The sequence below is a fragment of the Alligator sinensis genome, unplaced genomic scaffold, assembly GCF_000455745.1.
Source record: "Alligator sinensis unplaced genomic scaffold, ASM45574v1 scaffold223_1, whole genome shotgun sequence".
Lineage (NCBI taxonomy): Eukaryota > Metazoa > Chordata > Crocodylia > Alligatoridae > Alligator > Alligator sinensis.
In genome coordinates, this window is record NW_005841936.1 from 1,577,580 (window position 1) to 1,590,601 (window position 13,022).

General features: G+C 39.2%; 1 protein-coding gene across 1 annotated transcript in view; it reads left to right on the forward strand.

Moving 5' to 3' along the window:
• Positions 1–13,022, forward strand: part of PCSK1 (proprotein convertase subtilisin/kexin type 1) — a 33,516-nt gene that overhangs the window by 4,597 nt on the left and 15,897 nt on the right. The window contains exons 3-6 of the mRNA XM_025199105.1: positions 765–875; positions 5,041–5,187; positions 6,345–6,421; positions 8,385–8,473. Coding sequence (XP_025054890.1) covers positions 765–875; positions 5,041–5,187; positions 6,345–6,421; positions 8,385–8,473 — 424 coding nt within the window. The remainder of the gene's footprint in view (positions 1–764; positions 876–5,040; positions 5,188–6,344; positions 6,422–8,384; positions 8,474–13,022) is intronic.

Genomic DNA, 13,022 nt, shown 5'->3' on the forward strand with positions numbered 1-13,022 from the left:
TTCCTGCCTATGCAGGGGGTCGGACTCAATGATCTATTGAGGTCCCTTCCAACCCTAACATCTATGAATCTATGAAAGGAGAAAAAACACCGCCAAAGAAATGAAACATAGGCAGACATATCTGTAACAGGCATGCAATTAAATATCTAGACAGATACACAAACGTGGCAGACTGCATTAATTCTGGTGTAACTTCTACTGCCTTTAACAGAACCTCACTAGAGTTGAATCCGACCTTTTTTCACAGCTTTCTGATTGTTGATACTTTAGAGTGGAATGTGACCATAGGTGCCATTTGGAATGGGGCTTTGAGGGACAGACGGATTGTGAGTAACAACATCCCTGTGACTATGGCATGAGTGGCTTTTTTCCCTCACTGAAAATTCACTGTACACACAGAGAGAGATTAAATTACAGGCTGGTGAGAGAAGCAAATGGTATTTTTGCGAGTTTGAGTCACCCTCTCAGATTAGACAATCTTCTTACTGCAATATACTTTCATCACAAAAATGTTCATTATGTGGCATTCACAGATAAAAGACTTTCACTTTAAATATACTCTAAATGATTTTATAGTATCATGTTTTCACCGAAACCTCCTCTTTAAGGTGCATTCTGCTCTAATGCAGATAATGCACATCTCTGGAGAGAACCCTCCACTTTTTTCATTTGATAGTAAGAATTTGTCTTACAATGAAACACTCAAAGCCAATTAACCTCTGGAGGTTTACTTGCTGTTTTTTATTTTAAAAAAATACTTGTAGGTGTCATGGGCAGAGCAGCAATATGAAAAAAAGCGAACTAAGCGTGCAGCCCTGAGAGACTCTGCAGAAAATCTTTTCAATGATCCTATGTGGAATCAGCAGTGGTACCTGGTAAGAGTTTATTTTTATGTAATAATGGTGGGTGAGGAATGTGAGTTTTACTGATCAGCTGTGTTATTTCACTGATGTCTGAGAGGTTGCACAGGAGGGAGCAGGTTGCAGCCACTTTCATTAGTGTAGCCTATGGAAACTACAGACCTCAGCACTTGATATCCCTGAGCAACATTCTGTATTTTTTAACCACAATGCATGCAAAGGCTATGAAAGCCAGTTTGAATTTCTGATGATTGAAATTATGGGAACATTGCAAGGCTTTTAAACAGTTAAGAGCCATGTTAACAATAACATAAGCATTTTCCTCTTTACATATAACATCAACATCTCCAGTTGTACCCTGTGACCAGAGGCATATTTCTTTGTCGAAATACTGCATATTCCAGCAGAGAATAAAGCTTTATCTGTGTAAGGTGTTGAGCTCCTTCAGCTTCTGCTGACACTGATTGGAGTTGAAGATGCTGTTTCTTTTTCTCATCTGGTCAAATCCTTCAGGAGACTGCATGCTTTCTACAAGCTTCTTGTGATACTGAGCTAAATTCACCTGAATGCACAATGTATCTACTCATGCCTGTCTCTTTAGGCAGTATTGTATACACCCAGAGGAGGGGATAGCCGGAAGAGTGGATTCTCAGGCAACAGATATCTCCAAATACTAACATGGCCTAAATGGTCTGAGGACTTGCATTTGTCCACATTGCAGGTCAGAGAGTAACCTGCACTCTGACCTGCAGAATCTCTTTGGCCCTTTCCTTCTCTTGTTCAAGTGCGGAGATTTTAATTTTAAATTATACTAGGAAAATTATTCCAGTAGAGTTTCCTAAAAACTCTCATCTAATAAGGCAATGGAAAATATTCAGAATCTTAAATTTCTAGGAAGCTAGATCCTAGACATTACTCTGTGTACTTTCTAGACTAATTTCCAGTGGGAGTACACACACACTTGGCCACAAATGCATGCAAGTGCACATGTGGGTGCACACACCCACATCCATGTATAGAAAGACAATTTTTCTTATGGAAAATGCAATGGACTGCAGTCCAGGAAACCTAGTTTGCTTTCCAAGCTCAGGCACTAATTCTTTGCTGAGAAAGTCATTTCAGGTCTTTGCACTTCATTTTCTCTATATGTAAAATATAGAACATGATATTTCCACTATTTTACAAAGCATTTTGAAATCCTCAGATTAAAAGAACTCTTTAAATAAGAAGAATTTTCTGCCAAAATACTTCCAGGTTCTTCTAACGTAGCAATTGTTTACTGCTTTGATGACAAAATAGAGCCCCCTTGCACTCTTGCCTCAAGTTATACTCGAGCATCATTGGAACAACAGTTATTTGATGAGTGCTATAGAAGATATCTGTGACCTAATAGTAATTCTCTGAACTGCAGCAATCAGAAAATAAGGCTTTAAAATACCAGCTATCTTGCTCCCATAATATACTGCATTGCCTGAGTCTTACATTCTGTTCAGTATTCTTTTGGATGCAAAGGTGTTAAAAAATGACAATACATTAAGATGCTGAGAGATGCAAAGAAAACATTGACTATATCTATGCCTGGGATTTAATGGTAATCTTAATAAAGTTTTTATATATTAAAAATATAAAGACTTACCATTTCAAGAAAAATGATCCATTTCAGATTTAATTTTCAAAGACCAGTCTTTGAAAGAGATGAGGAAATAAGTCACATTTCCAAGTGATTTTTTTCAGTGGAACAATAGTGAAAGTAATAAACAGCACATTGTGATTCAGTACAGTCCTTCATATCTAGTCTACTACTAAATTGCTTTAGCTATTAATTGTTTTCCAATAGCTAATCTGGACATAAAAGGAAGAGGCACCATTGGAAAAAACATAGCATTGGAATCCTGCATATTCCAGCAGAGAATAAAGCTTCAGTTCAACAAGGTCTTGAGTTCTTTCTATTTCTACTGATTTGGATAAGAATTGAAGATACTCTATTTTGGTTCTAGTGAATGGAAGATGATTTCCAAAACTAGCATATCATACTCCTGCCCAGCCACAGATATACTAAACATAGGATCTTAGGAAAGTAGGGCTGGAAGGGACCCCCACAATGTCACCTAGTTCAGCCCCCTTCTCAAGGCAGGATCATCCCTGAATAACCATCCCAGCCAAGTGTCTGTCTAACCTGCTCTTGAAAATATCCACAGATGGACATTCCACAGTTTCTCTTGGTAGACTGTCCTACAGCTTGACCACCTTCATTGTCAGAAAATTCCTTCTAATCTTCAACCTAAATGTCCTCTGCTGCAGCTTGAGGCTTTTGCTACTAGTCCTGTCCCCTACAGCCACAGAGGAAAGCCCATCTCTATCCTCTATAACCAGGGTTTACAATGTTTTTGGGCAGAGTTCCAAAAAACCCCCACAACCTTGACTTGTAAGATGTTGGCATGCCAGAGGCTGATGGCAGGGGAGCTGTGATGGGCCTGATCCTTGTTGTGGCAGTATAGCCCCAGCCCCTTCTCCACTGTCAACCAGAGTCATGCATGCACCCACCACCAGCAACAAGCTGGGCCAGGGCTCCATGGACCCCAGTGCAGCTGCTTGCAGCCTCCCTGTCACCTACTGCAGTGGCAGGGGGGCTGCCCAGAGCCTGGGCTGGCTGGGACATGCTGAGTAAAATGTTTCCCATGCCACGTTCTGGCATGCATGCCGAGGGATTGCCTCCCCTGATCTATAATTGCTCTTCAGATATTTAAAGACAGTTATCAAATTCCTCCCCACCCCCTCAGTCTTCTCTTCTCAAGCCTGAAAAACCCTAGTTCTTTTAGCCTTTCCTCATAAATAATGCTTCCCAGGTCCTTAATCATTTTTGTTGCTCTGCTGTAGACTCTTGCCAATCTGACCATTTTCTTCTTGAAGTATGGGGCCCAAAACTGGATGCAGTACTCCTTGTAAGGCCTCATCAGTTCCAAAAATAATGGAAGAATCGCTTCTCTTGATTTGCAAGTAACACTTACATTGATACAACCCAGTATGCTGTTGGCTTTTTTTTAGCAACAAGAGCACGCTGTTGGTTCATGTTCAGCTTATGGTCTACTCTCTGCCACCATACTCCAGGACCTGCAGCCTACCCAGTCATTCCCCAGTCCGTATTTGTGCACGCAATTATTCCATCCCAAATACAGGACTTTATACTTGTCCTTGCTGAATCTCATATGATTGATTGTGGACCATTTCTCTAGTCTATCCAGGTCATTTGTGATCCTAGCCTGCTTGCAAGAGTGTCTGAAATGCCACTCAACTTGGTGTCATCTGCAAATTTGCTAAGCATGCACTCAATCCCATCATCCAAATTATTAATGACGATGTTAAACAGTACCAGACTCAGGTGAGATCCCTGCAGAACCCCACTTGATACCTCCTCCCAGCTGGACAATGAGCCATTGATGAATACCTGTTGAACATGATGATCCAATCTGTTTTGTATTCACCTAACAGTACTTTTGTCCTTTGCGTATTAATAGGAATGTCATGGGAGACAGTGCCAGAAGACTTGCTAAAATCAAAGTATATCACATCCACTGCTCCCCCCTCCCCCCTTTCACAAAGCCTCTAACCTTATCATGGCCACAAATCAGTTTGGTCAGGCATGACTTGCTCTTGATGAATGTTGGCTGTTTGTGATCATCTTCTTCTCTAAGTGCTTCACAACAGATTTCTTGAGGACCTGCACCATGATCTTTCCAGGTATTGAGGTCAGACTGACTGGTCTGTCATTTCCTGGAACCTCCTCATTCCCTTTCTTAAATATTGGCACTATATTTGTCCTTTTCCAATTATATGGGACCTCATCTAACCTTGAAGAGGATAGCTAATGGCTCTGAAATTACCTCATCCCATTTCTTCAGTGCCCTAGGGTGCAACCAGTCCAGTCTTGCTAAAATACACTCTTCTTACCTGAGATATCTTGAGGAAGAATAATAAATCTTCTTGAGGATGAAACAAGGAGGCTGGCTATGGAAAATAGGTTGTTTGAACAAGTCCATCCTTGTGAAAAACCTGGGTAAAAATCTGTGAATTCAGGACAAAGACAAAACAATGTTGATTTAAAGCTTCTTAGCAATTTGGCCTGGAAACTTTGGACATCTCTTGTATGAATTTATGCTTATTATCATTTTTTTTTTTGTAGCAAGATACAAGGATTACTCCCTCTCTGCCTAAGCTAGATCTCCATGTTATACCTGTATGGCAAAAAGGGATTACAGGCAAAGGTGTTGTTATAACTGTCCTGGATGATGGCTTGGAGTGGAATCACACTGACATCTATGCTAACTATGTAAGTTTGTTCATTAGAATGCTGCAAAGTCAGCAAATTACTTGCAGACCTTTATATAAAAACATTCTAGTCTGGTTTGCTCCATGGTCAGAAAGGCTGCTCCCACATGACAGAGCCTGAAATACTTGCCTCAAGCATAATTCAGAGCCTGGGTTGTCTCACTGGGAGTTGAATAATAGTGAGCTATTCAGTGTGTATTAGTACCTAGGCATATTTAGACACAATAGTTTAATGCTGGACTATTAAAAACCTTTTAGCTATTTGTGAATTTTATATCTGTTAATAGGTATTAGATTTTAATAAGTTAGTTGTTACCTCACACAAAAACACGTATAAATAAATAGATGCAGATAAGAAATCCATTTCAAGACACATTTGAAAAAAAAAAACAGTCTGTGCCCCAGAAAATTAAAACAGCAAAGAAATATATTAAAAGCTGTGATGGAAAATCATTTGAAGACAGGTTGGGAACGTGGAAGCTCCTGAGGTCCGTTATAGTCATAGTACTGACTACCATTTTGTATTCTTGTGCAAGCCATTTAATCTGTCTCAGTCTTCCCATCTGTAAAATGGAGATAATTTGTTTACTGTTCAGTGGTGTTATTAGCTGAGCTGTCTAAAAATTGGTTACATAAAAAAATCAATTTTCAAACACTTTTAAGATGTACCTTTCTTATGCCATGATTTTTTAAACAAAATAATATATTGGATTCAGAAATATATTATTGAAATGGCTATCATTCTTATTTCACCAAAAAGCATATTTTAGACAAAATAAACCACAATGCTTCATGTAAAAAACTTGGTTGAAAAGAGCTTTTCCACTTTTCAATGGAAAAACCTTTTAGTGATAAACATTCTGCCTAGCTTTAATTTTGCAGAATCAGTGAATTTTTGTTAAATTACCTGATAATCCCGTGCCCTTCAGCCAAATATCCCAACTCCTCCATTCCTTACCCTCAGCAGGCATCCCAGTACAAACCTTCCAACAGCCAAAGCTGCCAAAGGTTTAGTAGTTTCAAAATAACAGTTTCCAAGTACAGAGTAATCAATACCTAATCTAGAATATTAAATAAAGACTAAGCATCACATTATACATTTGTTTTAGAGGATCTTTTTTTCTTTTGGTAACTACAATATCTGTTTTTTAAATTTAGGATCCACAGGCAAGTTACGATTTCAATGACAATGATCATGATCCCTTTCCTAGATATGATCCAACAAATGAAAACAAGTAAGTAGTCTTTCATGTTATGGAAAGAAAAAGCAGTAAAATAGTATTCTTTGCTTTAGAACAGAAAAAGGCAGAGCTTTTCGCCATTTACCCTGAAAAGGCTCTGTGCCCAATAGGATTACTGTATGTGCTAAAGGGAAAAATGATACTATGTTGATGTAAATTCTATATTGAAATTGATTAAATTTCCAGATAAGTATGAGCTTTTTTCGTTTAATTATTACATTTGATAAATCACAACGCAGTATGTATAGGGGTTGTTGGTTGTACCCATGTTGGTCTAAGGACATAGGCAGACAAGTTTCTTTGGGTAAATGTGACACCTTTTATTAGACCAACTAAATAGTTGGAAAAATTATTCTTTGCAAGCTTTTGAGTGCAAACAACCTTCTTCAGGTATAGGGAGAGTCACCCCTATGTCTGGAGAAGGGTGTTTGTGCCTGAAAGCTTGCAAAGAACAATTTTCCAACTTTTTAGTTGGTCTAATAAAAGTTACCATTATGTAAGAATTATTACATTCTGAAACCTTCTTCTTCCTATATTCGTGTGTGTAAAATACGAATAGCACCTCTGCAGGCTTCAAAGGAAAAAAAACCCTTTGTGTAAGTGCTCCTGTATTATAGGGCACACCATCTGACTAAGTACCTCATGGCTGCAGTTAGGCTTTTAATCCTGGTTAAGCATTAGGGACAATGAAAAGCCACCTATTGGCAGTAAAGTTTGGTGTCGGAGGAATATGTCCACTGAATATTCTATTACAGGGATCCAGCAGGCTCCTTCCCTACTTGTGCGCAGTTTCTTCAGGGGCATTTTACAGCATTTTGTGGCAAGAAACAAGTGAGGAGCTTTGTCTTATGACCTCTTCTTTGGTCATACAACACCATGGGGGTTCTACTGAAGTTAGGTTCTTTCACGTTGGGTTTTGTCCACAGAGAAGAGAATCCCATGCTACAGTCCTCTAACAGCTGTAGCACAGAATGAGTCGATTCCCTCAACCAATTAAAATGCCACTGTTAAAAAAGATACAAGGAGGAACTGACACTCTGGTTCCCTTTTGTCTATTAGGCACTATCCAAATCATGAATCAATAGTTGCAATGGAAATAAAGTCATCACTCAAAGGATAGATGTCCCATGATTTTTAAAAAATGGATATCTCTACTCTATTACAGCATTTAGCTATCAGTGGGTGGCCACTGTTCTCTGATACTAATGGCATTATCTCTGAAATCTACCTTCATTATCTCCAATCTTTAGTAATATATACATGGAATTCAGCCCACACACATCCAAACATGATACTGTGTACCAAGCAGTAGTACTAAATAAAGTAAAATCTCTTACAAGTAAGTTGTTCTTATCTATTGAGGGGTAGGATTCTTTTGTGACAAAAGAATCTGAATACAAAATATCTCATTCAAGGAATAATTTAGCCTTGTTGATGGTATTTGATTATTTTAAATGCTACCTAGTTTAGTATCAAAATAAATTCAAGCATTTTTAAAAGAATATCCAAATATTTGCTTAAAACTTTTTTTTTTAGTTATTTTTAAGGACTGAGTATTATCTTAGTTTTCCAAATTTTCCTTGCTCTTGTAATCTGCTTTAGCCACCATGTTATACCTCATGGTGGACAATTAACAACAGTTAGGGCCTGGTCAAAGCTACTGAAGCTACTGGGAATCTAAGGACATCACAGAAGTTTGGAGCAGGCCCATATTGTCTCTGCCTAACAATCCACTGAAAATTGACTGGTTAAAATGATCAAAATCAGAGGATAAATATGCCATTTTTTTTCAAATAGACCTATTCCAAGGCTATTTAATATTCAACAAGCTGTCTTACATCTAGGTGGAGAAAAGCCTCTACCAAGTCAACCATACAAGTAGTGAAACTGTAGCATAAGCACATGAATTTAGTTACAGTTCAATTTTAAAGCCTTTTAAAAAGTTTATTTCATTCAGGCATGGGACACGATGTGCAGGAGAAATTGCCATGCAAGCCAATAACAAGAAGTGTGGAGTTGGAGTAGCATATAATTCCAAAGTGGGAGGTAAGAAAACAAGCAGTACTTTGCCATCAACTTTACTATTTCTCATGTGAATGAAAACAAAGTGAAAAAGGGAACTGGCCATCCCAAGGTACCAAGTGCCCTACTGGACATTCTCAGCCATCATCCATTTGTGTTAAAAACTCTCAGCATTTCTCAGGAGTTACTCAGCACTCCACAGCACTGGAATTTTTGAGTGTGTGGTGAAATAGTGTAAACAGTTACCTCTATCTCAAATCTTAAGCATCCATCAATTTCTCAGGGTTCAATCTATAAATTGACTGTTCATTCTAACCAAATCTAGAAGCCTATTTATAAATAAAGAAATGGTTGGTTGTTACCTTACCTATTCGGCACAAAATTAAATGAAGAGTAAAAGGAAGAAAAACCAATTTCCTGTCTTTTCTTGTTTAGAGTGTCTATTCAGTTAAATTGAAAGGTCACGGCAGTAGAGAAATTCACATTTCTGTGATTTTGATTTCAATTGCTTGTTTCTCCATGTCAATTATATGTTAATTTTGAAAAGAAGTAGAGGCTTGTTTATCCATCAATCAATATTGCCCTTTTTTAAAAAAATGACTGGAAGTCTAGTCTATTATAGGTTTGTGAAATAGACATGATCAAAATATCAGTTGCAAGTGGTTATTTAGCACAAAAGGAGATAGACTTGTAGATTTGTAGTTTTTCAATTTCACATTTTTTCTTGCTCTTTTATGAAATGGGACAGCTCAGATGAGATTGACAGCTGAGATTACTATTCTTGCCACTTCAGTCTGGTGTTTATGAGCTCCTATTTTCTCTTCTGGATTTTGAACTGTCACAAATGTCACTTTTCAGTCCACCTTTGCCCTTCTGCATTATACTTTTATAGCCTGCTTAAATAAAATACCCCACTCATTAGATGAAGATGCCAGATTTTAAGAGCAGGGTGGAATAGCAGAAATTTAAAAAATATACCCGCTGTACTGCCCACTTATCTGTATGAACAATTGCCTAATTTGTAAATGCAGATATATCTCTGCTGCTTCCTGTGTCCAGGAAAGGGAAGTAATGGAGAAAAGACAATGAAAAATTATTGAAAAACTATCCAGAAAGGTGATTATCTTTCAAAAAAAAAAAGAGGAAGAAAATTCAGGGAGGCATAAAGTTGAAGGGAACTGGAAGCAAAATCTGGCCAAATCCCCAGGGATAAGGATGTGACAAGAATCACACTTGAAGGAAGATTTACCGTACACCATAAACACCTAAACCTAGGAAGGTTATTTTCCGGCTTTTCTTTGTAGAGAATTCTATATCTATGACTGCTAGTATAAGGTGTATGAAACAATAACAGCTCCAAATACTTCAGGATTAATATTTCAAGCTGTTATTTGAACCTAGGAATTATCATACCAGAAAAAGTCTAGTGGTCCATCAAGTCCAGTATTGTGTCTGACAGAGTCTGTACCAGCTGCCCAAGATGAAGTAACCCTGAAGCAAGCTATTTTGGAATAACATATTCTCAGGGTATGCCCTGAGGTTTTATATTCCTTCCAAAAACTCTTGTTCCTTTACCATTATAACTATAAATACTCTCATTATATATCTAAATTCTCAGTCTTTTAATGCCTGCTAATTTTTGGTCCTATTCATATCTTGTGTCCTTAAGTCCTGCGGGTTTATCATGCATCATGTGGGAAGAAAAACTCATCCTTATTTCATCTTTAAATGTGTTGCCTTTCAGTTTAATGTACTGTCCACTTGTACATAGTCTTTATAATGTTGTATCATAGAAAAATGTGCTTTATGCAATGTTTTATTTATTAGATCTATATCCTGCCCTGTCCAAAAGGCTCAGAGCAGCTATTGTTATATGTCATCCAATAAATGGAACATGTTTATTCACACATGCCCAACCACAGCACTGAGCTATTTTCCTGATGCTGCCATGGAAATCAAATGATGAAGAAGCTGCATTTTATGAAGGACTGGGTTGAGAGTTCTAGCACTGTGCATGTGCTACTAAAAATAGCCTTCGGCTAGGCAGATACATGTATCTGCCTGAAAATTCCTTTTGCTTTTGCTTGCTTTTGAATTCATGAGGCTGAGGATAGGAAATAAACAGACAAAAAGGAAAAGTATGTATAAATAATAGGACACTACCCAAAAACTAATTGAAAAAATATCCATTGCAGTAATTGCATTCCTGAGTTTACTTAAATGATACAGGTTTTTGCAGAGTAGAACTGAAACAGCAGTCTTGCTTGAATTGCTTTTCATGGGTGTTCTGAGAATAATATTGTTTTTTCTAATATTATATTAAAATATGCTTGGCTGGCTGTATCACCTTGGCCACATCTTTAGATTATTTATGCTGGCTCCTGAATGCTAAATATTTCGTTACAGACTATTGCTGGTCTTGCAGACAGTTCCACCCAAACAGATTTTTGACCTTTGTACAAAGCCCATCATTGACTTGAGTTCCTTTCAACATTAGTGAAAGGAACCGGCCATGGTGAACTGATTTCAGGAACAGAGTTTAATTTGATGTATGCTAATACATAATAAGCATAATGTATGCATGCTTATACATAATGTATGCTCTCTCATGGTTGCAGCCTAGGCTTCCATGTCAGGATTCCTAAATCTAGTCTCAGTTTTACCATTGATTTGGAGTGACATTGGTTGAGTCATTTTGTGCTTAATTTACTAATAAGTAATAGAGGCAATACCAGGGTGACCATACATCCCATTTTGGCCAGGACAGTCCTGGATTTCCTAGGCTGTCCCAGCATCCTTGCCACTTGGTGAAAATTGAAGCAAAAGGCCCAGATTGGCAGGGATCAGCTGGGGCAAGGCAGGGCGGGAGGAGAGCACTGCTGTGAGTGCGGGCTGCTCACACTGTATATGTGTGTCTGGAGGGGTATGCTGGGTGGTGGGTCAGACTTCTGCCTGAGCAGGGGTCCCTCTCCCACGCCTGCCCACCCAGCTGCCAGTAGGGACCCATGTCTGGGAGGGGCAGCTCCAGGGTCTGTGTTCTGCCCTGGGACTGCAGCCCTGCCCAGGCTGGGCCAATCAGCAGCAGCAGCAGCAGTAGCAGCAACAGGCCACCTGGTTGCAACCACCATTGCACCAGGTGCTTGCATGTGCTGCCTGCGCAGGGGGATGGCAGAGCCATGGGTCTGGCTATGCAGGCTGTTGGGTGCTGTGCACCTGGGTTTGCACAGAGCTCGGTGCCCCCTGAGCACCAGTCTGCACCTCCTTCCAGATGCTGCAGCTGGGAGCCAAGGGGGTGCCAGGTGAGAGGGTACAGACACTGGGCTGGGGGGCTGGGAATCACAGGGGCACAGGGCACAGTCCAGCAGGGAATTAAAATAGCATGGTGCACCAGACAGGTGGGCAGGCAGGCACTGCTGCTGCCTGCCTACCTGGCACACCATGCTCCACCGCCTCTGCCTGCAGCAGTGCTGCTGGCTTGGGAGAGTGGTGGCGAAAGGGAGGGGGGAAGGGAGATGGGGGAGAGCAGTGTCCTATATTTCCTATGGTCACCGTTATAATAGTTAACTTTTTTTGAGGCATCAGGAGTGTTAAAGGCCATCTGCAAAGGGCAGACAATTAACTTCTGTCTTTTTTTCCATTTTAACAATAAAAAAGATCAAGAAATTGAGAGACTCAGATCTTGTTGATCTTATTTGGAAAATAACTATGTGAACATCTACATTAAAAATGATTGACCATTATTCATCCCCTGTCCTCTTATGGAGCAGCTATTATGGTGCTCGGTTGCCAGTGTAGACAGAGCCCAGGCATTTTAATTGTGATGCCAGGAAAACCTGTTTGGAACCTGGACTACACTAATATTTGTATTGTTACTACCACTGGTAGAGCTGCATCATCATTACTGGAATTTTGCAAAAATCCCTACCATTTCTCAGATTGGCAGGGAAGAACATTAGCAGTTTGGGGAGCTGTAGTGCACATGAGCCACTGGCTGCCACTGGAATTTTAAGCATACAGAAATTAGAGTTGCTCTGAACTAGATTAGATTGTGCAGTTCCTATTAAAATGTTAAAGGCTTGCTTTCACTGGGCTTTCAGCATTGCTAGTAGTAGTGCAAACAAGCAATATTAATGACAGTGGGAAAATTGTGCAATACTCCTTGTATTGTGAAGATTGAAGAGCTACTGAAATAACAATACCATACAAGACAAAACAATGAAAATTTAATCTCATCAAGAGGGGATGAGATTTTCTTCAGACTGTTTAAAATTCTTTGTTTAAACACAACTCTCAGAGTTAGTCAAAATTTGTAGAGAACAAAGATTTTTGAAAAGTCTCGTTTTGAAATCATATATTCAGCTTTAATGCTGGACTGACTTTTAGAAGAAAGGAAGCCTATGATAAAGATCTAATGCTGAAAGAGAGATGAAGAATTTCAAATAGATGTGTAAAATGCACCTGCACTGAGAAATTCAGAGATCTGCAAAGAAAACAGTATAGACTAGACTTGATTTTTACTAAAATTTCAAAGATGGAAACCAAGCAACCCGGGGGGGGGGGGGGGGGGGGGGAG